Genomic DNA, 25,387 nt, shown 5'->3' on the forward strand with positions numbered 1-25,387 from the left:
AGCATAAATAAAAATAAAACATATCTTTGTTATTTGTGTTAAAAATCCAATTTACAAATCTAACAGTGATACTCTTACTAAAGCCCTTGAAACCAACTCAAGAGGAGCAAAATAATATTGTTCTTTCTGTGCAAGGGCTTTTGCTGACCACTAGAGTGAGTATTGAATGCAAAGGCAAGTTTTTTAAAGTCAGTGCCGAATCTTAAGTTGCAAATAAACACTGTCCTCTTTTTCATGAAAATTTTGTCTGTTATCAGCTCTGTCTACTAACTCATTTGGTCTCCTTTCTTTACAAGCAATTTCAGTATTCTTCTACTAAAGCAATTTACTTATGCTACAGTATAACAAAAATATACAATAATATTAAAGGTTAGATTTTTGTGCATTTTGTCACCAAAAGTACTAATCCTGTCATACAAACTGTCCTTAAGGTCAAACAAACATCTCTAATCTAGTATGTTTAGTATGGACATTGCATTTTCAGCTACTTGTTGGTGGAAGTACATTTGTACATTTAAGCATCCTTTAACAGCTTTTACCACTCTCCAAATCAAATGTAAGTCTCTTTAAACACACTTTCACAAAGTAGTTAGGGCAGTGGTGGCTCAGTGGTTGAGGCTCAGGGTTACTGACCAGAAGGTTGGGGGTTCAAGCCCCAGCACCACCAAGATGCCACTGTTGGGCCCTTGAGCAAGGCCCTTAACCCTATCTGCTCCAGGGGCGCCGTATCATGGCTGACCCTGCGCTCTGACCCCAGCTTAGCTGGGATATGTGAAAAACTAATACATTTCACTGTATATATGCAAAAAACTGTGTGTATAATGTGTGACCAAAAAATAAAGGATTCTAGTTGAGTTATCCTGTACAGCATGGTCGCTGGCCCTAAAGTTGTCAGGCTAAAGTTGTCAGGCGTTTGGCTTAACTTGGTGGCCCGTTTCAGCTTATCACCACCCGGTCTGCAATGTTTCTCAACCGGGAAAAGACCGGTTTTCCCTATGGCCAGTACATCGTTGCTGTACAGAACTATAGGACTTAATTTGTCCTTAAGACAATTATCTCAAAGATTATTACAAAAGAGTTTATAATAAAAAAATACTAATTGGGATGTTCATGCAAAACATTTCCTGGAGCTCCTTTAACTGTACAGCTGTCTGTTTTACTGTTTGAGGCAAGCTGGCCATACCTCTTTGTCCAGGATGTCAACTGACAGAATGTCCTAAGAATGGACATTGCACTTTTAACTATTCAGCTGACAGCAGGGAATTCCATACATTTTAGAAACTAAGTAATACATTGTCATATTTCTAACATATTTACAATAATAGTCATACTCCAGTGACATTTCTCACTGGTGCCCAGTCAGGGTATGTGTCCAGGTTAAGCAGAGGCGTTCCCCATGTTGTGAGGGCTAATATGACTGTAAGGACACCTATAAGGTTAACGCCTAGCCCAGCCTTCACCTACAATGAGAAGCAAACCATATTAGCTTTGTCACTGTACAAAATAAATTTACCTTACCTTATCTATCATAATTGCAATACAAAATGACTTGCAAGGAAGAGACTATTGAACACAAAAATTAACTTTTAAACAGCATATTGATTCTGTCTCACCATGTCCATGCTTGAAAGATGGCCATAAGTGAAGACAATGGCATTAGGAGGATTAGAAACTGGAAGCAGAAAGGAAAAAGAAACACTGAGGGCTGTGGGAATCAGCATGTACAGAGGGTTCACTCCAATTGCCTCGGCCTGGAAAAGATAATTTGGATGAGAATAGCTCACAGAAGTAAAAATAAATAAATAAATAAATAACATTTTAGAGGGTCATGTCACGAGGAATCAAATTTCCCTTGATCTTTTGACATTCAATAGTCTATTGTACTATAAAAACATACAGTACATTTCAAAACATCCTCCCTAGTCCAAAAAAAGCATTTATTGACACCAAGCTGAAAAAAGAAACGTCCTGGTTACTTCCGTAACCTCTGTTCCTTGATGGAGGGAACAAGATGTTGTGTCGATGTTCCGAGACACCTCTGATCTTTGATAAAAGGCCAATGGGAATTGGCGAGTGGTATTTGCATGCCCCTCCCCCTGGACATACGGGTATAAAGGAGGGGGACGTGCATACCGCTCATTCAGGTTTTGTGCTGAGGAGCCAAGAATAAGTTTGTCACTCCCAAGGGAAAGACACCGTGGAGACCATACCCCGCCCAGAGAGAGGAGGGGGAATATTAAAGGGCAATACGTCACATGGATTTGCCAAGTCTAGTCGGAAGTATGTCATATGGAGAAGTCCCATGGTAGGTCCTAACCAATGGGGGAGGAGGCTCCACAAGCATAGAGACTGGGGCAGAGGGGCCTCTCACAAAGGTGTTGGGTGTAGCCCAGCCCGCTGCTCTGCAAATGTCAGCTAGAGAGGCACCACTGGTCAGAGCCCTGGAGGCTGCCACACTCCTGGTGGAATGGGCTCGTAGCCCTGCAGGGGGCGGCACATGCTGAGCCTGGTAGGCAACAGCTATGGCGTCGATGATCCAGTGGGTGATCCTCTGTTTGGAGACAACACTTCCTTTCCGCTGTCCACCAAAGCAGACAAAGAGCTGCTCGGAGATCCTAAAGCTCTGTGTGCAATCCAAATAGATGTGTAAAGGGCGCACCGGACACAGCAACACTAAGGCTGGGTCTGCCTCCTCCTGGGGTAGTGCCTGCAGGTTCACCACTTGGTCCCTGAATGGGGTCGTGGGAACCTTGGGCACAGAGCCCGGTCGGAGTCTCAGGATCATGTGAGAGTTGCCCGAACTGAACTCCATGCAGGTCCCCAACCCTCTTGATGGAGGTGGGCAGTCTTCAAGGAGAGTACCTTAAGCTCTACTGACTCTAAAGGCTCGAAGGGAGCCCATCGCAGGCCTTGCAGGACTACGGAGAGGTCCCATGACAGAACGAGGCACGGCCTGGAGGGATTCAACCTACTAGCGCCTCTCAGGAACCTGATAATAAGGTTGTGCTTCCCTATGGACTTGCCGTCCACTGTGTCGTGGTGTGCAGCTATGGTGGCTACATACACCTTCAAGGTGGAGGAGGACAGCCGTCCCTCCAACCTCTCCTGCAGAAAGGAAAGCACTGAGCCCACTGCGCATCTCTGGGGGTCTTTGTGTTGGGAAGAACACCACTTAGCGAACAGACGACACTTCAAGGCATACAGGAGCCTCGTAGAGGGGGCCCTAGCCTGAGTGATGGTGTCTACCATGGCAGGTGGTAGGCCATTGAGGTCTTCCATGTGCCGTCCAGGTGTGCCAGATGGTGCCCCGTCCCTGAGACAGAAGGTCCTTCCTCAGGGGAATTTGCCAAGGAGGGGCTGACGCGAGGAGCATGAGGTCCGAGAACCAAGTCTGGGTGGGCCAATAGGGAGCCACTAGGGTGCCTTGCTCCTCGTCCTCCCTGAACTGTATACCCATTGCATACAGTGCCCCAGCCCATCTTGGAGGCATCGGTTGTAACAACAAAGCACCTGTAGACCTGTTCGTAAAAATAAGAGGTCATTCCAAGGGATGATAAGGCGGCGACAGATCGTCGGGACTCTAGTCCGGAGCCAGTGCTGAAGTGGTCTCATATGCATCAACCCGAGCGTTATGGCCTCTGCCAAGGATGCCATATGCCCCAGGAGCCTTTGAAATAGTTTCAGTGGGACCGCAGTCTTCTGTCTGCATGCATTCAAACAGGTCAGCACCGACTGGACGAACACACTGGTTATATGACCCAGGGACTGAAGAAACTGCTCTTTTGTTGAATGTTTGGGTACCGCAGCTACTGGAGTGTGCAGCACAACAAAATGAAAAGGAAACAAAAGATTCTCCTCCCGGCCCTCCACCGGGGATGGAGTGGTCTGCTTACCAGCTCCAAGGCAGTGGATCCTCGTGTCCATGGGTCGCCCATCTCAGGGACGCTTCGAAGTTTCTTCTTAGCTGACAGCCATGAGACATGTGGCTTCTGCTTCCTTCGGGGGGCTTGACGGTGAGGCTGGGAGACGTTCTTGGCGACGAGCAGACGGGGTGCAGGATCTTGAGCCAGGATGTGCTGAATAGCCTCCGTCTGCTGCTTCACCGCCGAGAACTGCTGGGCAAAGTCTCCGACAGTGTCGCCAAATAGGCCTGCCTGGGAGATGGGGGTGTTCAAGCAGCGTGTCTTGTTGGCCTCGTGCATCTCGACCAGGTTAAGCCACAGATGGTGCTCCTAGACCAACAAAGTGGACATCGTCTGCCCAAGAGACCGCGCCGTGAACTTCGTTGCCCGGAGGGCAAGATCGGTCGCTGAGCACAGAGCTTGCATCAATCCAGGGGCGGAACTACCCTTGTGCAGTTCTTTCAGTGCCTTGGCTTGGTGTACTTGCAGGAGATCCATGGCGTATAGGGTGGAGGATGCTTGTCCGGCCGCACCGTAGGCTCCGGCCGTCAGGGTCAACATGAGGCAGCGCCCTGGTATGAAATACAGCGATCGTGGGCATCAAAGGCAAGAGATATCGACCGCAACCAGGAATAACACATAATCGGAAGGTCATCTTTAGAAAGACGCATTTTGAAAAAGACGTTCCGATGTGTGCTGCTCTTTTAGAATATACTCTTGTGAGAGAAAACACGAAATGTGAGGGAAAACACTAGGATATACTCTGGTGATCTTCTGAAGTGCCGAGGGGCGATCTCTGCAGTGCACCCGTGCAGAGAGGGTAGAAAGCCTCTGTAATGTGCCGTAAGGATCCAGCAGAGGCGAGGGATGGCAATCGCTTTCTCAGCTTGAGCCATCGACCGTTCGGCTCTGAAGAGAAAATCTGAATGAGTGGTATGCACGTCCACCTCCTTTATACCCATATGTCCGGGGGAAGGGCATACAAATACCACTCGCCAATTCCCATTGGCCTTTTAGCAAAGATCAGAAGTGTCTCGGGCTCTCAAGAGTGACCCCTAGTGTCACTACATCTACACAATGTCGAGTGAGTGACAGATAGGGAACGGTTTATTCTCTACTTAAGTGACTTGCCTATGTCCCTAGGGGGCCTTCATTAATGCATGACCACCTCTAAAGCAAGATATCAACACCTCCTTTTACAATATCACCTCTTTAGTCTGCCCACTGGTGTGAAGTAAGAATGAACAGAGGTAAAGCCATTCCTACACACCAAGATGGACAACTGCTGTATATATTATTTAACTAACAGATAGATTGTGATATCGTGGAAGATTAAAAAATGTGCCATTCCTGGCTGTAGAAATTCAGCTTTTCTGCACAGCCTTCCGAAGGATTACATCGTTAGGAAAGAGTGACTGAAGTTTATTTTTAACAATGTTCCTGATAGCATCAATGTGGGATTAAATGTTTTTTGGCACATTTCTCTAAGGATTCTTTTAAGAACTATGGACCCTTTTCACATATCCGGGTTTGCAGAACTGAAGTAGAATCATAGTTGGGTAAACTTGAATGGCTATGAATGGGAGATCACAACAAATGTAATTTTTGCTCACCTGTTTGCTCCAACAGTAAAAGGAAATATCAATGATTATACTTTCAAGGCTTTTCAAAGGAAGATAAAAATATAGAGTGCTGGATAAGAGCAGTAAGAAGAGAGATATAGGGAACATTTTCTGTCACTCCCTCAGCAGCCGTGTTAGAAGCCTTATCACAGCTGTGGTAACTCGATGTTTAAAAAGTACTCCAGGGTAATTACATGGTTACTTACAAAATAAATAAATATTTACTCACAAAATGAGAGACAATGGTTAATTATATGCTAGGGGCTGCCTTCTCATCTGTCTCGTATTAGCCAGGACACCCCATATTTTGGCCGAAATTAATGCATCGAATGCCTATTATCCTATATTTAAGCAGTAAGGTGCGATCCCCCTCCCACTGAACATGCCCTCTTTCCCATTACACAGGAGGCAAACACCCGTCTAATTCAGCTGGATACAGATTTATTAACCTTTCACATTCTCAGCACATGTTTTCAGATTTATATAGCATTATTATATCACCAAATCGTGTATGCTTAATAATATAAGTATTGGGGAGCAACATTGCAACCGTTTTCAAATTTTATTTCAGTCAGAACAACTGTAGTAGTTTGATTTGGTGCTTCACATAAATTGGAACATTTAGCTATTAATGATTGCCTGGACTGAGTGCTTTCATGTGACTTTGTAAATCGTTTGCACATTCTCGTTCTTTAATTCTTGGTTCCACGAGTGTTGGTGGGGGTATATGAGCTTCAAATATGTTAGCCAGTCACATAGCACAGTGGGCGTGTATATTGAAGTCTTAAAGGGGACAGCACAGAAAACAGAGCATTTCAGAGAGAGGGCTAGAAACAGGGTGGGAATTTTTTTTTTTACACTACATTAAGATTTACTACATTTACTAACATCATAAGTAAACCTCAAGGCAAATCCTAAAGTATAAAAAGAAAATGCATGACATGACCCCTTAACATAACATTACGGAAAGAATAATTTTTTTTCCTCTGAGAATCTGACTTACCAAGGGTGCCAATATAGGCATAAAGATTGTGATTGTGGCCGCATTGCTGGCCACCTCTGTGATAGAGGTGACAATAAGGCAGGCGATGGTGACGGTGGCTAAAGGAGGAAGATTTCCCAAAGGGGTCAGCAAATCAGCTACCCAAGATGATAAACCAGAAATCTGATGGAAAAATGAAAGAAATGGAAAAAGTCAGATCATCTTTGAAAAACAGAAGGTGAGTGAAAGTAACAAACTAACATTGCAAACATGAGCCTGTATGATATTTATGAACTCAAACAAAAGCCCCACAAGCACAATATTCCCATTAATATTGGAAGATCTCGCATTCATAAATGTACTGACATTTCTTTATATGGTTGTCGACAGAGACTGGAGTCCTAATTTAGCAGTTTGTCAAGGTACGAGATCCCGAAAGCCAAATATTGAATATGGAGAATGCAGCGCGGCAGTCACCCTTTCTGCTTTGAAGATCTTAACAACTGAACTTGCCATGACATTTGGGTGTCTTAGACCCCGAAGCCGCCGCCAGGCGCCGCCATTTGCGCCATTTAGAATTTCAGCCGCCGCCAGCCAATAATTTCGTAAGCCAAATTGAGCCGCCATCTGATAAAGTTTGGCTGAGCCGGCTAGAATTATTTGCATCAAATAATAATTCTATCACATAGAGACATACACACACGGAATATATAAACAATACACAAGATCTGTTTTCCCACTGGATTCATAACAGCACAGGCTTGTGCTCGTTGCTACGATACACAGACTCACAGTGAATTGACGACCAATTAAAATTGCTCGTTTTCCGTACAGAAGAAGCGATGCATTTTTTTCCTCGCACTGAGGTGAAATGGCGGAAAGAAGCAAGCAAGGTAATTTTGATCTCACTTCTCACATACTTTCCTAATTCCTACTTACTTTTTTCTTAACTTAGGCCTACCCAGACTTTTGTTAAATCTTCAGGGCACGGTTGCACAAACACCTGAATCAAAGATTGATGTTATGAACCAAATGTTCTGGAACGGAGAGATGTATAGCACTGAACGTGATGTTACTGCAGTAACAAACCACCGTTTCCACATTGTTAATTCACGACGCATGCTTCAGTGTACATTAAAGTGAAATGTGCAAAACTTTGTCCAAAATAATAGGCTACTGATAACGGTGTGTGTTTATATTAAGGCGAGACACGGCAGGCAAAAACATAGTTTTTTTTTTACTGGTCAATTTTGAGATTTTTGGATATTTGTCTTCAATAACATGTCTTCTTTCAGACTTGTGAAAAAAAGTCCGAAATACACATTTAGGTCTTTATATTACTACACTTCGTCTGTTTGCGTCTGTAGATTTCTCATAAAATTCAACAAAAGTTTGCATTCTTAATCAAGGTGTAATATGATAAGCTTCATCCATGATAATGCCAAGTTATTGTATACAACTTAGCCTACATACATATAGCCTAAACACAACACATTGTAGGCTATTTGAAAATGTTTAGTAGCATACAGACTACAAAATAAATATGTACATACGTTGTGAAAGTAAAATCTGGTGTTTTCTTTATTACATTGTATTGCATTTTGTAGAAATATAGTGTAAGCCATGCATTGCTTGGAAATATTGAGATCTAGTAAATCAGTATAACAGACAGTGGTGGACGAAGTACACATACCATGTACTTGAGTTAAAGTAAAGATACTCAAGGTAAAATATAACTTAAGTAAAAGTAGAAGTGCTGCCTTTAAAAATTCACTTGAGTAAAAGTACAAAAGTATTTGCCTTCAAATGTACTTAAGTATCCAAGTACTATGATTTTTTATGGCCATAATGTCCTATAATAATTTGTCACAAGACTCTTGCTTAACTCAGTCTACATGAAGACTAATGTCACTCTTGGCACACCAATCTATTAATAATATGACATTAATTAGTCAGATGTGTGTGTGTATATATATATATATATATATATATATATATATATATATATATATATATATATATATTTATATTTATATATTTATATTTGAATTGAATACATTTTTTGTGTGTTTAATTTTGGAGGGAAGGGACTGTTCCCATAAGGTATAATACATTTACAGTATTTACTGTATATATTTTTCTCGAGCGTCTATGGTCATAATTATTAACATCCTAATGTTATGATACATTCACATAAACCTGCACAATGCCATTAAATATAAATATATATATACACACACACACACATACATAGAATATATATATATATATATATATTCTATGTTATGGGAGCAGCCAAATTCCCTCCAAAATTAAACACAAAAACGTATTAATGCAGTGCTTATACATTTTAGTGTCAACATAATAAGCAATGTACATTATGCGTCAATATTTACCGATAATTGCTGCAATAATAGCTGCTGCTCTCTGCCCCGCTTAAAATCATTGGCAACGCAATTTGTTTGGAACTATTGAGAGCTACACGAATCACGTGACCGCGCGGCGGCGAGATCACTGTCGCAACCATCTAGGTTCGCAACTCTCATATTTAACGGCTCTGGAGTGCGTTTCCCGTACAACAACGTAACTTGCTGCTCCACTACCGTAGTACGATGCACTGTTGAAGAAATCAACTTGCTAGTCACGACTGTTTCCCAAAACCGTATTGTCGCAAATTGGTTGTTCAACCACGTTGGTTAATGATGTCACACGTGGTGGATTAAAAACTACTTTTAATGAATCTGTTCGAATTAATGCTAGATGTTTTGCTATAAATTACGGACATGTCATCTGAGGACTCTCTCATATTTTTCTCAGTTATTTGCTTTATTTCCAGATTCAATCATAGGCTCGTTCTTACGCACTAGAGCACGTTCACACATGCACACTCTTCAAAAACGGTGCTTTAAATCTATTGACAAACTAAAAGACATAAAGGACATTTGTATGTCTTCTAAATAAAAGATACTGATTGTACTGAATGTCATCTTGCTTATTTGGCTCAAGATAATAATTTATTAAGCCCACATGTTATAATAACAAGAAACTCTGCTTCTAACCACAGGTCGAGAGCTGTCGCTCCAACCACACAACTCTGCGATGCTGTTTGCGTAATGTTTGTTGGAACGATGGTTTCGGGAAACACAGACTCGTTGAACTATGATGATAACGACGGAACTTGCTACCATAGTTGGCTAACGATGCTTTTGGGAAACGCACCCCTGGTTCAAGGCTTAGTAGATGCCGCCAAGGCAAGTTCAAAACAAAGCTGGCTGTACTGTGATTGGTGGCTCGTTTGACCAGTTACATTTTTATCCACTCATAAATAAAAAGGAACGACTGATTTTGAAAATGTAGTAGAGTAAAAAGTAAGATATTTGACTTTGAAATGTAGTGGAGTTAAAGTAAAAGTCTCCCCAAATTTAAATACTTCAGTAAAGTACAGATACACAAAAAAGCTACTTAAGTACAGTAACGAATTACATTTACTTCTTTACTGTCCACCACTGAACATAGACATCTGTAGACATGAAGTGGCAGCTTCAGCCATTTGCAGCTATGAAAAGTTTGGCGGCTGCAGCAGCCATTTAGGTTTTGGCTGAGCCGGCTAGCCAGCCAATAACTTCATCAGCCAGCCATTATTCTCAAAACAAATGGCTTCGGGCTCTAGGGTGTCTGGATCAAAACAGAGCTGAAGCCTTGGTGATAAGACCTCAGCCCAGCCCACCTACACCAGAAAAATTGTAAGAATTGTAACGCTCTTGTGTCTAGTCTGTGCTACTGACATGAGGAAGGAGCTGTTTGTTATACTGAAAATGATGTCCTGCCTTCCCTCAGCGCCAGTCTTATAATGGAGGCATATAATTAGCTTGAATGGAACATTAAAGCAGACAGAGACTGACATTGTAGAATTGATGTTCTCTGTGAAATGTTAATGAGCTGCATGCTGTTAGAAGTCTTTAGTGTGATCTGTCTTTTTGTTTATTTCATTTAAAAGGAAATTAATGTTTAAGATTAAATGATGACCTTTTGATCCTACCTTTGTGCCTTCAGCCAAAGCAAAACCTCCACCCACAAGGAGACAGATCTCCCATGGCATGCAGGCCTGAAAGTCCTTCCACGTTATCAAGGCATCTGTCACAGGAATTGAGAACATTACTCAATTAATTGTCAGCACCAACTGACAAATGAAAGTGTCTTTGAAATGTTGCTGTGTAGATTATGATTCTAAGGAATCATTTTAAATGTTTTTGCACATTCAGAAAATAAAAGATGAAGAGCAAGTACCATAGCGATCTGCATTTGGTTTGTGTGAGGGGATGATAAAAAACATTACACCCAGCAACAGTGCTACAGTGGCATCGGTAGCATAGCCTTTGTAACTGGACAGATAACAACATAGAAAAGTATAAATTAAAACTTTTGTTTTTGTAAATTTAGTTTTAAGTAATATGAAGGGAAATTTAAAATTCAGTCAATATTTATTCACGCTTGTGTTGTTTGTTTATTTTTTGGTACTTAAAGGGAGATTTTGGAGAAAAAAAAAGAAATCTGCTTACAGATGTCATTCAATAGCAGTGGATGATGACCACCACTTCAAGCTTCAAATGGATGCAAATGTATAATTCAGAAGTCTATTAAACTATTCCATGCAACTCTTGCCTTGTTTTGAAGACATACAATAACATTTTGTGAGAAACAACTGAAATCGAATGTATTATTTTGTGAAAATCTTTACTAACCATTGCTCTTCTATATGTGTTCATTTATGTGAGTGCACGAGAGCATAAAATTACACAAGATGGGGCATTGAAGCAAGAACTTGCTTGGTTGTTGCTATAAACAGAGATGATATTTTTATGAACCAGAATACTCAGAAATTGGACTGAGAGAGACATGAGAGCTTAAGGCAGCTACAGTAACACTATGCCCTAACCAGAGATGACACAGCATGCGATAAAATGTATCTTTTATATGTTACTTTGTTTGTCCTAATCAACCCGCAACAAGCAACAGGACATTCTATCGATCCCTTGGTATCTATTTCTGCGTCGCACCGGGTAGCCCCATCTACTGTGAACTGTAAGTCATCCAAAGTCTTTCTTATAACAGTATATTGAAACAGCCTCTCACTAGCCGGTAAAACAACAGCTTGATTTTGGCTGAGGGTGCCACATCTACTGACTTGTCACACACATTGGTTCAGAATAGACAAGAGGTGACAGACATACCGGCTTCCTCTTTCGTTAAATGAAAAATACAAAACTTCAAAAATACTGCAGTCTACTGTACTATTTGTTTGACTGAAACTTCTGACTATATATGTGCGGCCTCCTCAATCTCCTCCATCTATCTCAGTTCGATTTCCAAGTACTCAGAGTATCAAATATTTCTATTAGATAATACATTTGATTTCAGTTTGTTCCTCACCAAAACGAATCACATGTTATTAAACAAGGCATGAGTCGCATGGAATAATTTATTAGACTTTTGCATCCTGGAGGGGATCCCCACGCCATTGTATGACAAGTGTGAGCAGAACGTTTAATTATTGTTTATGTAAATTAATTTATAATTTTTTTTTCTCCCCTTTTTACTCCCAATTTGGAATTCCCAATGTGCTCCAAGGCCTCGTGGTGGCATAGTAACTTGTCTCAATCCAGGTGGCGGAGGACGATTCTCAGCTGCCTCCGCATCTGAGTCCGTCAACCAGCGCACTCACCATGCACCCCACTGAGATCAAACCACATCGTAGCGATCACGAGGAGGTTACCCCATGTGACTCTACCCTCCCTAGCAACTGGGCCAATTTGGTTGCTTAGGAGACCCGGCTAGAGTCACTCAGCACACCCTGGGATTAGAACTAGTGAACTCCAGGGGTGGTAGCCAGCATCTTAACCCCTGAGCTACACAGGCCCCTGAGCTATCCCTTTAAATCACTGGTCACTGGTATTGAAGACAACAATGACTTCAGATATGCAGTAGTTGTTACACTGGATATCCATATATTCACAATATTTAATTAATTTTACAACACTCACTCAGGGAACAGTGATGACCAGCCTGGCATGAAACCTGGCTCTCGCACGAACCATAAAATGGCCATCAGAATGAAGATAACCAAGATGATAATCTCCTGGGGTCTGTATCAGAAACAGTAGGTGATATATGGAAACTTAGGAATTCTTTTTTTTTAATTGCCCTAAATTACATATATGATGTAATCATGTCCTGAAATCATTCTAACTTTGCAAACAAGAGTCAAAATAAAATTATATGCATAAAATACATAAATGTTTAGCACTTAAATGTGTACGTCTCCAGTGGCAAACCAACCGCATCAACCCCTCCCTGGAAAATTGTGTTTTCAAAAAGTTTTCCCATACAGTCATACCCACACCTGTCTGCTACAAAAACAGATAGCCCTGCCGCAAAACATACCATTGGTTGAGCAAAAATCAACATGTCTGACAGCTCAGACAAACAGAGCAAACTTTTGAAAGCTCCATAATGTTTACTCTTTGAGAAGTCAACTTACAAATTATTTATTCTTTGTACAATAAACTGAAATATAAGTGCACTCAATGATTTTGTTGCTAATTACTAAGCTTTTGAAATGGAAAGAAATTAATAGGATTTAAGAAACATTTAAAATGATGTAGACTCATATAAGACATGAAGACTAGTCATATCTGTCTTAGAGAAAAGCTGCTTGTTTTAAATAGTTCTGGGTGACATTTATGAGCACTGCTGTTAAAACTGACCAGCCAAATATCTCAATATTACCCTGTAATTGTGGATTTTTACATGCAGAATCAATTAATCATGAATGACAGCAAATGGCACAATAGCACTGTTAAACGAGTACTTCTTTTATGTGTGATCTACTGTACACCACTAGGTTCAGTGCAACTTAAACAGCAATATTAATGAGTGCACCTTTAACCTAATTCAAATAAATTAAAATGACATATCTGATCATTGGCGTGTTATAGAGAGAAAAAAATCCAACCTTATGGGCCCCAGTGACTTGTACTGATTCTTCAGCAATTTGGCAGTGTTTTTTTCCATCTCTGACTGTTCTCTGGAGCACAGACTGGCACGAAAGCTATGAATAAGTAGAGAATAAGATATGCACTTATTGTTCAGGGCATTTCAAGGCACTCATTTAGTTAATTTTTCCTGTTGAGTGGATTAATTGACTGAAATATAGAGAAGAAAAATGACTTGCATGTTCTGCGAGTGATTCTTCATCAGAGCAAGAAGGAAATCTTGATAGTGGTGAGAGGAAGAATTCTGCTTGATAAAACATGATTATTCTGGAGATATGAGAAAGATGGATGGTGAGTGAGAGAGTGAGTGAGCATGAGGAAGACGACTGAAGACAGATAGATGAAACCGAAGTGTTAAGGTAGGAAAAATGCATTTGAAATGATGAATTTAAATTACATTTTAAGAGATAGAGTAGAAAATGATAGACAGAGAGGGGTCAGGGTACGGCTTATGGAATAGAAGACATAATGATCACTTACTTGGTTCCAAGGAACATCCAGTGCAGGAATATCCACGACAAAACAAGCATAATTATGCAGATGGGAAGACAAAGCAAAAACCAGTTCCCAAAATTAATGGTCTTGCATTCTGGATAGTACCTGACAACACAACAAGCACAGTTTAGATATATTGATACATTGGCCAAATCAGATACTAGAAAAAGGTACAAATAATGCAATGTTTCAAAGTATAATGTGTGTGTAGTGAACTCACTGATAAATATATTCTGAAAAGATGAGGTTTGCAGAGGTCCCAGGCAGGGTGGTCAACCCTCCAATGGATGAGGAGTAGGCAATGCAAAGAGACAAGCCTTTGCACATCATGTGATCTTCACGGGTCCTGTATTTTCCATTTGACTGTTGAGTTGGTGTCTAACAAACATCCAGTAGCATGGATTTATATATACAGTATATATAAATTATAGCAGGATGTGGGATTTTGCATGTATTTTTACTGTAAAGTATGTTCAGGGGTTTTATTTACATTAACAGTTTCAGGTTCCTCAGGAGCTTCTGTCTGGACTGTTTGAATTGGCTCCACAATGCATGCTTCAATGCTATAAGTATACAAACAACTTGTTCAGTTTTGCATTAAAACACTGCACAATATTCCCTTGCAAATTCTTCTTTTGCAATTGCGTGCATGGTCACCTTTTTATCTTTTCAGTTTCCTCATACTGGGCCTCAATATCTGTGAAAACAATTTAAAGGTTGACATTTTACAAGGCTAAAGATTAAAAATGATCATTCATCTCATATGTAGTTTAAAGAAGCAGTCAACTTACCTTCAAGCTGTAGGGCAGGGTTGTCGATGCCATTTAACTCCCCCTTGTGGTCTTTGCTGGACTCTTCTCCTGCATCCATTACCTGCTGTATCACAGCTTCCACAATTGGCATCACCATAGCCACAGTTGAAGTATTGCTCAACCACATGGACAGGAAAGCACAGCCAACCATGAACCCCAACATCAACCTATGAAGGCACATTTCACAAAATATGAGCTGTACATCAAATAACAGAAAAAAATCTGCAATATGTCCCCTACTATATTCATCAAAACAGCGCATATCATAATATCTGTTTGATGATTAATTACAGGTCTCACATGCCAGGGTTGACTCCAATCGCAGTAACCAATCTGAGAGCAATTCTTCGGTGAAGACCCCACTTCTCAATGGCAGTTGCAAGGCAAATGACTCCAAGCAGCAACAAATGGAAGTCTTTAAAATACACGGATGCAACCTAAAGAGGGATAGTAACTAAATGAAATCCTTTATTTATACGAAGTATAATCCACATTAGTTTTCCAAGAATAAAGTTACGAAGTCAGGTAAGTGTACCTGGGAGGACTTCATGATTCCAAACAGAGGGAAAAGTAGGGCAGGGAGTAAGGCTGTTACGGACAAAGGCAAGACCTCTGTCATCCAGTAAACAGCCATTATTATCAGGATGTATGCACATTCTGCTTCCTGATGGACATTAAATCAGTTTTGACATTCATTAAGATAAGACAAATCAGCACTAAGACTTGGGCTCAATAATTCAAAACTACATTTACATTATCAGTCTATAGGGAAAACTCCATCATTTAAAAGACATAAAATAACACAACTGTGCTTTTTTAAAGAAATTAAATTAAGAGAACATGGAATTTCACATAAATCAATTATCTTCTTTAAAAGCATCTTAAAACTCTAAAAATGAAAACAGGTTAAAGGATATTGAACAAAAGTGATGCCTTATAATTTCCAGTCTCAACGAATATTAATTAACATTCACATTATTCTAATTCCAATCTGGCATGATGGACTAAATTATCTTAAAGAATCCGCAGAAGTGGATGTTCTTGTCATGTTATGTATACATGTGTTTGTAGCAAGTCTAACCTTTTTCTTGATGACCAATGGCAGCGGTAGCAATGACAGTGGCGTGAGGATGATGATTAGGGGTTTCACGCAGCTCCAAGAACATCTTAGCCTCCTCATTCTGTGGACGAAACAGAGTCAATTTAGGGACTTTGCCTTATGATGGCCTTTAAATAATCTGCCACTGATTAATCTTTGCCCTGGTGCCATCAGCATCCAATGTTACTGGTCCATTCCAGGCATGTCATAAAGACTTATGGCCATGGAGATTAAGCTTTAAGATTAGACTCCCACCTGTAAATCCACCTCAACTTGATCCACTTATATTTACATATTATGAGCAAAATTACCAACAAATTCACACATAAGGTTATAAAAGCAAGACTGTTATAAACATGAACCAATTGACACGAGACATTGCCACAGAAAGTGACCTGGAATTCACAACTTTTTCTCCTTACAACAGATGTCACTGACTGTTTCCCTTATTAGGCCCTAATCTGGTACTGCACAGGGGTCTGTTAAACAACAACCTGTGAGACTTCATAAACACAAACTCTAAGAAATCACACAGCAGGTGATAATTCTTACAGGGATTTATTTCCAAAGAATGAGAAGTTGGTTTACAAAAAAAAAAAAAAATATGTATGGAACCTTTAAAGAATAACCAGAAAGATAGATTCAAACGAAAAATACTTCAAACTCAGACTCTTATTTCAAAAGTTCCCATTGGTGCATGCAAGTTTTCAAATAAGTTTGCGTATAATGTAAAATAAAAGTCAATGGACAACCTGTGAAGATTAAATGAAAAAAGTCACCAGGCCAGCTGTAATATCAAATCTCTCTCAATGTGTCGAGGTTAGTCGATGCTGGTTCACTTCACTCAAAGTCATTATGTCTTCTTGACCTCGCTTTACGATTGTCATTTCACAGCCAGGACTACCAGGGATTTGAAATGGAGAATGTTGTTTCTTCGAAATATCATTGGATAACTTGACTCATTGGTTTTACAGAACCCTCACTTTATCCTCGAACGGTATGTGCTATTACACATTAATCCCAATCAACACCCTTCTCAAGCTTTCTCAAGATAGTCAAAGACAGAACAGCTCTATTACATAAAACAGTAACACTATATAATAAGGTTCCTTTCATTAACATTAATGCATTTAGTGATAGTTAATAAAAATACAACTGTTCATTATTAATTCTTTTTAGTTCCAAGTGCATTAACTAATGATAACAAATGCAACTTTTGATAAAAAACATTAACCGAGATTAATAAATGCTGTAAAAGTATTGTTTGTTTTTAGTTCATGTTAACTAATGTAGTTAATTAATGTTAACAAATGAACCCTTATTGCAAAGTGTTACCCATAAAACAAATGAGTTATCAATATTTTTGCATAATAAAGATTAAAGCTTTTCTAGTGTCCAAAGATAACAAAAGATTGCACAATATCATGGGGGAAATAATGCAGGATAATAATGCTAAAAATCTAGTCTTACTTTTATACTGTACATATTCATACTGAAACATGTGAGAAAAGATCAAACAATAACCTAACAATTACCTAATGTCAGTCCCTTTCAGGGGCCTCCAGGGTTTTCATAATATTTTTCCACCTCACTAACTGGTCAGTTTTTTCTTATGACAGATTTAAAGAAGGATTACAGTGGCATTTACAGTTTTAAAGACACAGGGACCTGCAATTAAAGATTTATGGTTTCTTGATTTTTCTTATAAACTTTTAAACTCATACATTCCTCTGGTTTTCAACAAAAAGTTTATAAAATGATCATTTAAAATAATTAAAAGTTTATGAAGTTCTTTCAGGAAGACTCACAAATTGCATCTAAATCATAACAACCAACCAACACACCAAACAAATGCATCATTTAGCCGTCTGACCCAACATTTATGTTTCAACGTATCCGTTAAACTTGTTTTTCCTATTTGTTTACTTGTTGTGATCCCTTTCTGCCTGCTTAGTCACCACACTTTGCGATTGTGCTACTTTTGTAACAAACTTGATGATGGTTCATTATAGGATAACAGAGAACGACAAAGATAGGGCCTGTGCCAAATAACACATGTGATAAGCAGCATCTCTAATTAACCCATTCATTAGACTCTATATCTAATAAAAACCTAAAGCTCAAACCTCTTTCTTCACTCTATCAGGTGTCTACAGGCTTTCTTTTGAGCCATTAGTCCTGTGGTGCTTGTGGTTTCGATCACATTTGTTGAAAAGGAACCACAGGAGGAGGTTCTTGACCTTTTCCTCTAATTATCTTACATAGCTCACCACCTGATTAGAACTAGGGCTATATATAACTTGCAAGGGCCTAATTAGAACCTCTCGAACTTGTGCTTTTTAGGACGCATAAGTGCTCCAGGAAATTGCAATTCAAGATTCTTGTGTGGCATCATGGAGTTAAGGACTGATTTGGTAATCACGGATACTTGGGTCTGTCTAACCTCACTTTGAGTATTGTTTTTTTTATACAGCTTTCCTTGAACTCACGTACTGCTAAAGACTTGTAACGCTCAGAGACATGCAAAAGCTGCATTTTACAGGATATTAGTGTGCTGTTCCTGATACCAATCAGTTTTTTTTATTTTTTTTTATTTTTACAAAATACCAATAAGGTTGACAGCAAAACGAAAACAGAATAAGAATGAAAAATCTAAATTGCATAACTGTTAGATAATAGTTTCCTCATTACAGGCTACTGATAATTCATTAACATTAATGAAAGATCCTAATGAATAGAACACATTTTAATGATGAGTCCAAATTGCACAGCACAGTGGAGACAGAAATGGCTGGTAAACATGGTTTTAATTAACAAATAAGATATTAAAATTCAATAAATGATCTTAAAGGGGTAGTTCATCCAAAAATGAAAATCCAGTCATAATTTCCTTGCCCTCGTGTTATTCCAAACTCGTATGACTTTACTTATTCTCTGGAACCCAGATAAGTTAAACAGCATGTTAGGGTTTGACATCCTCAGTCACCTATCACTTTCATTGTATGGACAAAAGATGCAATGAAAGTTAATGGTGACAGACATAACATTTTGCATAACATAAAAGAAAGAAGCCAAACAGATTTCGAACAACACGAGGGAGAGTAAATGATGACAGAATTTTAGTTTTTGGTGAAGTATCCCTTTAATGAATAGCATATGCTAAAAGCAAAGCAAAGCCATAAACAATACAGATGCGATTTCAGAACTGAGGGACTAGTGATACAGCAGATTCCCTGAGCACCTGCAGGATTGTGTGTGGCCTCTTAGCGATTCTACTTGGTCGCCTTGGTGATGGGCTTGGAGACCAGCAGGTTGTCGAGGGCAGTGGGCTGAATCTCAGCATCAGCCATCGCAGGTATCTGGGTGAAGTGCTTCCTGGCCAGTGCATGATTTTGTTTGACATTATGGATAACTACCACATCGTATGCCTGCAAGGAAAAGAGTGAGCAAATGAGATCTCTTTCAGCTGGTGGCATAGGCGATGTTTATGCATGACATTCAAAAAACCATAGATGTTTTTGTCTTTGGAAATTAAGTTTTAAATCTTCACTTAAATGAGAGACTTAAAGGAATATTCCGTGTTCAATATAAAAGTTAAGCTCAATCGACAACAGTTGTGGCATAATGTTGATTACCACAAAAAATTATTTAGACTCATTCGTCCTTTTCTTAAAAAAAAAAAAAGAAATCCACTTACAATGGATGTGAATGGATCCACTCCGTAAATGTAAAAATAATCACTGTTTCAAAAGTTTAGCCACATGATGTAAACAATATTCACGTTAACATGATTTTTGTGTGATAAAATCGCTTACTAACCTTTTCTGTGTAAAGTTTTATCCAATTTTATGACTTTGTTGCCATGGCAACATAACGCAGTAAACACAAAACCCCCCAAATGTCCGTAAAAACTATTTAAACAACTTTACAGCTCAAATAATTAAAGTTTAACCAGAATAATTCAAGTACTGTTGTAAAATTTGAAGCTTCACATTTCTGCTTCAAAACCCTTTAAAAAATGGTCCCCATTGGCGTCCATAGTTAGTGCCTCACTGTTACTTTGATTTTGTCTCAATTAAACTTCCTAGCATCATCAAACACTAGGAAGTGTAATCTAGCTTGAAATCATGATGCCTATAGACTGCAATGTCAAGATACACAGTGAAAAAATAGTTACACTTTGGTCGGTTCTTACTCAAAATTGATTAAATTGCTTCTGAAAACATGGATTAAACCACGTGGAATCCTTTAATGCTGCATTTATGTGCTTTTTGGAGCTTCAAAGTTCTGGTCACTAATCACTTGCATTGTCTGGACACACAGAGCTGAAATATTCTTCTGAAGATGGCATGAGGTGAGTAAATGATGAGAGAATTTTCCTTTTTGGATGAACTATCCCTTTAAGTTTTTAAGGATTAGGTTTTATATTATACTTAAGCCTAACCATGTGAGTTATGAGTTATTCTTTCATCTGTTTTTTATTGATTTATTTATTTATTGAATTTTATTATGTATTACACTATTGTGCTCATACCAAATGCTTGTCACACAGCGAGAGGGAAACAAAGAGACCCAAGAGCAGAGGAACAGTTCAAAGGATTTATTAACAATAAATAGCAACTTAAGCTGTGCTGGCGAAGAGTGGAGGACCAGGCACTGGCTGCAGTAGCAGGGGGAGAAGTTTGTGGATGCGGGAATAAGTAGCCAGTCCACCTGACAGAGCAACGCTGTCTCAACTAAAGGTGTGAGATTGGGGGCAGCACTGTCTGTTTGTACAACCAATGGATGAAGGGGGAGCTTTCTGGAATCAGTTTGAAAACTGATTTTTTTTGTGATGGGACATTTAGACATTCAAAGATGTCTCTCAGTGTGCAGAAAAGACATTCTAGAAGACTCCAGAGATTGTGGTCACAGTACTGTACCTTATCGATTCTTTCCACTTTGATGTGTGCAGCCACCCCATCCTTCGTGAGGCGGATGCAGTTCCAGGGACTCCAGTCCAAGTGCTTCTCCCAGCATACAAGCAGCAAATAATGCAGGTCGTTCCAGCCACTCAGAGCAGACTGAGCTCCCCACAGCACATCCACCAGATGAGATCATAAACAGGTAAACTAGGCATTCTAAGTTCTGTTTAACTTTTTCTAATCCTGTTAATTGGTCTCATTCCTTCACAAAGACTGTGACAATTAGTGTGACTTAAATGGGCTTACTGTACAGTAAATATAGCCTACAGTAAATGAATAAAGTGGCTACTCCAGCCTAATACACACATACTGAATACGTGAGCACCCTCATCGGTCTCTCTAAAAATATACAGTTCTGAATGTAACTTTACATACCCCTTTGCAAAATCTGCAAGTTGTGTGTGCGCAATTTTTGCAGTTATGTTTGGTAGCACAAGTGCCGCAAAATTACACAATTCAACTTTAAAGCAATAGTTAATGCTCATGTTGTTCCAAACCCATATGACATTTTAGTGACCATTCATTTTCATTGTATGGAAAACAAGAATGGCGACTGAGGCTGTCAGTTCCAAATATCCTGCTTAACTTCTCATATTGGTTTGGAACAACAATGAAAGTGAATCAATGATACATTACCACTTTAAAGAGAGACTTTAATTTTTAACAGTGGTTCCATAGTTTGTGTTACAGTTCTGGAACTGAACTTTACAGTGTGTTTGAGAGTGAGCGGCACATCCAAGCGTTCAACCCTTGTAAATTGAGCCTGGGTGATGCTGCTGTACAGATCCTGCAGCTCCTTCACTCTATTGGTGAACTGTGTGTCCATCTCCGTCACCTTGCCATCAAATGTACACCATCTTTTTGGCTCTGCACAGTAAGGGTCAAATGAAATAGAAGATCAGGAGTCAAAAAATCTTTGCAGATTTCTCTGTCTTGCATTTAAAGGGACTTCATACAACATTATGAATAACTGCATTAGTCTGAAGGAACACAAATGAAATAATAAAGTTTGTTTGTAGGGTGTAGGTGCAGACTTTTGATCTAGCTTGTTATCAGTTAGTTATGTCATTTATCAGATACTCCCAAACGGCCAAATGTAATAACCAAATGTTCTTTTGCAAGAACAGTAGTTCCACTGCTAAACTAACAAATTAGACAACTGATATGGAAGAATAAATATAAGTGCTTTAACAATAATATGAGCTGCACATTTCTGTTTTTAAATCCTCTGGAAATGCCTTGACCCATAGACTTCCAATGTATGTGCATTATTGTAAACACAATATTGGTGAATTTTTATAGGATAAGGGACAAATCAAACTATTTCCTGTGGTAATCAACAGCATACCACAGATGTTTTTGATAGAGCTTAACTTGTAGTGAAACCAGAATATTACTTGAACATAAGCTGCATTCACACTGCCAGCTACTTTGTCGCTGCATGTTGCCAGTGGCTGGCGGTTAGGTCGCTGGTGTGTATGGAGAGTCTAAACAGCACTGTTTCTTTACAATTAATATTATTATTAAAATATTAGAATCACGTGAGTTCTACCATCTTTTCTCCTATTGGCTCTCACTCCGGAAACTCGCTCTTCATTTGCATAAACGTAAACATTTCTCAACTTTGTCGCGTCGCCAACGGTCGCTGTTGCTCGTGTTGCCAGAAGTCGCCAGCTCTCATTGAAAATGAATGAGATGAGGTCGCTGCGTGTCACTGGCAGTGGGAATGCAGCGACATCATCCTTCTAGTGCTGTGAATGAACTATGGCTTTGCTTTAAAGCAATATATTCATGCTTGTGAGGAGACAACCGATTGGCAAAGATTGACACTTTGTTGAGGAAGGCATTTATAGCCTTATCCTGGTTCCTCTCGCCTGAAGCTATTCTATGGCGTTTTATGGAGGAGATGAAATGGGTCTCTTGCTCCAGTAGAGCGCACAGCGCTGGCCTCCTCTCAACACCAGATAAAGTTCCATTAATATGTTCCACCACCTCGATCCTCCATTCTGACACAAGCCGAAAGAGATGGAGAATGAGGAACATCACACTGACTTATATCCAAAATCATTGCACAAGTTGCAAACTTATATCTCCATCTCAATAAATGCACAATTATATTCAACATGAATAAACATGGTCTCAATAGAACTTTCACAGGCCGAAACGCATTCAGATAAATACATGCATACAGTCAGTCAGTTTCATCCAACAGATGCTCCATAACATCCAGACAGAAAAAAAAAATTTATGCATAATGTATCCATTTACTTTTTTATTTTTCAACATCAGGATTTTAGGTTAAAATGTATATAATTGTATAAGGGAAAGTGTATTTCTTAGGCCCCAACAATAAATAGTCTAAAAGCATGTAATGCATGATTCATTATGATCTTTGTTGTTTTCTCAATGGCATGAATCGCACTGAAGGCCTAGATTTAAATTGCACGGGCCGCGGCTGTCCAAAAGTAATCAGATTACTGATATGTATAATCTAAAACATTACGTTACTGCTTACAATTTAGTAATTTATTATAAGTTTAATTATTGAGTATAATTTGTAATCAGTACCAGATTACACTTCAGAAGTAATCTACCCAACACTGTATATATCAATGTTTTTTCCTTTTCTTTTCAATTGAGGATGTACCTTGATGTCCCCAAAAGGAGGTTTGGTCAGATTAAGCAAACTTCTGTGGACAAATTTATCCTCAAAGTAATAGCTAAGTAACGCACACACACTCTAGCTCACATTTCAAGGCATTATAAAGCAGATCAAAGTCTTCCTTTTTCTCTGGATTTATCCTGCGTTGATACTCATCTCTGTTCTGATGCTCTTTCTTCTCATTCTTCTTTCATTTTCCATTCTCTTGCCAAACCTAGACGCAGCTCTTTAGCCTGTCTCACAAGCTGTATGTGAAACGCTTGGCTAGCCAGCGTCTTAAATATGTCTGTAGTGTAATGACCTGAGAAAAACATATACACATAATCATCTGTCATAAAAGCAAATGCAGAAACAAATGATGTGCATAGAAACACCCCACCCACATAAAGAACTTAGTCTCTTGCTGTGATCCTCTTCAGCAGTGATGTAGATTCCTGGTGTAATGATCTTGTCCTCCATGTTGGACACATAACAGACGATTTTGGTCATCTGAGTCGAGGCATTCTTGGAGCACTTCTGAGCCTGGTTCTTCAACTCCACAGTCTGTTTGAAAGTCAAAGAAAGACATAAATTCCAAAATATAGAGTTGAAATATAAACTTCCTTAGAGTACAACTTCTTCGTAGCTGTGCTAATGATGAGTTATCAGCATAATGGTTGTCAAAAAATATCAAAGCCCAAGGGAGTGAGAGTGCAGTCCAAACGCCAACTAAAAACGAAGGCTAGTTATCTAAAGGTTATGTTGGTTTCAGCTTTTAAACAAGTATATTTTAACATGATCACGCTTGGATCCAAATTTTCATGAACCCTGAAATCAACCCAGTCTGCCAAATTACTGAGAAGCGCCATCCACCATCAGACATTTTTGCATCAATTCAAAAGTTTCAAAAAGTTCAAAAGTGCCACTACTGATCCAACCTCAGCAATATGGTCCCATGTAAACAAGTAATCATGTTCACATAAACGATGGTTTAGAGAGATTTTAAATTGCATTTTCACTCCAAAATTTCATTTTTACTCCATTGCCGTTTAGGGTTGGGATTTGGGTGAGGGGAAAGAGTTAATACCAGACCCATTCCTGTTGACTGAATTACATAATTTATAATTCAAAAAACACATGCTTTTGGCGCCACTCTGTGGACATATCGCCTCAACAAAACTTCCAGCTATGGCCACTGGGTACAGTGGTTCAAATTTCAGTAAGCACAGACCAATTTGAGCACCAGAAATTTCGACTGATTTTCTCCATATAAAAGGAATGTGCTGGGTTCAATACAAGTTAAGCTCAACCAACAGCATTGGTGGGATGTTGATTCCCACAAGAATTTATTTCGACTCGTGCCTCCTTTTCTTTTTTTCTGGTCACAACAACCGTGGAGATGATAGGGGACTTCAGGAGTGGACTTCATTTCCTCACTTACCTGGTGAGGCAGGGACGCTTCTGGCATCATGTTTCCTGCGCCCCTTGCGCATGAGCGCGACCTGCCCCAAGGACAGTGGCAGGTGGAGAGTTTGACTGAGGCGGTACACATGTCAAACGGTAATGCAGGTGCCCTAAGGCGAGCTCAAGGAGGACAGAAACCTCCTATAGAGGGCAAAAGCTCGCTTGATCTTGATTTTCAGTATGAATACGGACCATGAAAGTGGGGTCTCATGATCCTTCTGGCTTTTGGGGTTTTAAGCAGGAGGTGTCAGGAAAGTTACCACAGGTATAACTGGCTTGTGGCGGACAAGTGTTCATAGTGATGTTGTTTTTTGATCCTTCGATGTCAGTGCTTCCTATCAATGTGTAGCAGAA

General features: G+C 39.5%; 1 protein-coding gene and 1 pseudogene across 1 annotated transcript; both read right to left on the bottom strand.

Moving 5' to 3' along the window:
- Positions 1-1,325: 1,325 nt before the first annotated feature.
- Positions 1,326-16,045, bottom strand: LOC127640111 (solute carrier family 13 member 1-like). The gene is given in 13 exon segments (XM_052122513.1): positions 1,326-1,460; positions 1,614-1,751; positions 6,528-6,689; positions 10,546-10,640; positions 10,794-10,888; positions 12,548-12,649; positions 13,519-13,614; positions 14,039-14,158; positions 14,274-14,513; positions 14,841-15,032; positions 15,166-15,302; positions 15,401-15,529; positions 15,947-16,045. Coding segments are annotated over 13 exon segments (1,740 nt in total).
- Positions 16,046-19,236: 3,191 nt separating this feature from the next.
- LOC127640282 (IQ and ubiquitin-like domain-containing protein) lies at positions 19,237-25,040 on the bottom strand (annotated as a pseudogene).
- Between the last annotated feature and the right edge of the window lie 347 nt (positions 25,041-25,387).

The sequence above is a fragment of the Xyrauchen texanus genome, chromosome 49, assembly GCF_025860055.1.
Source record: "Xyrauchen texanus isolate HMW12.3.18 chromosome 49, RBS_HiC_50CHRs, whole genome shotgun sequence".
In the NCBI taxonomy this organism is placed as follows: Eukaryota; Metazoa; Chordata; class Actinopteri; order Cypriniformes; family Catostomidae; genus Xyrauchen; species Xyrauchen texanus.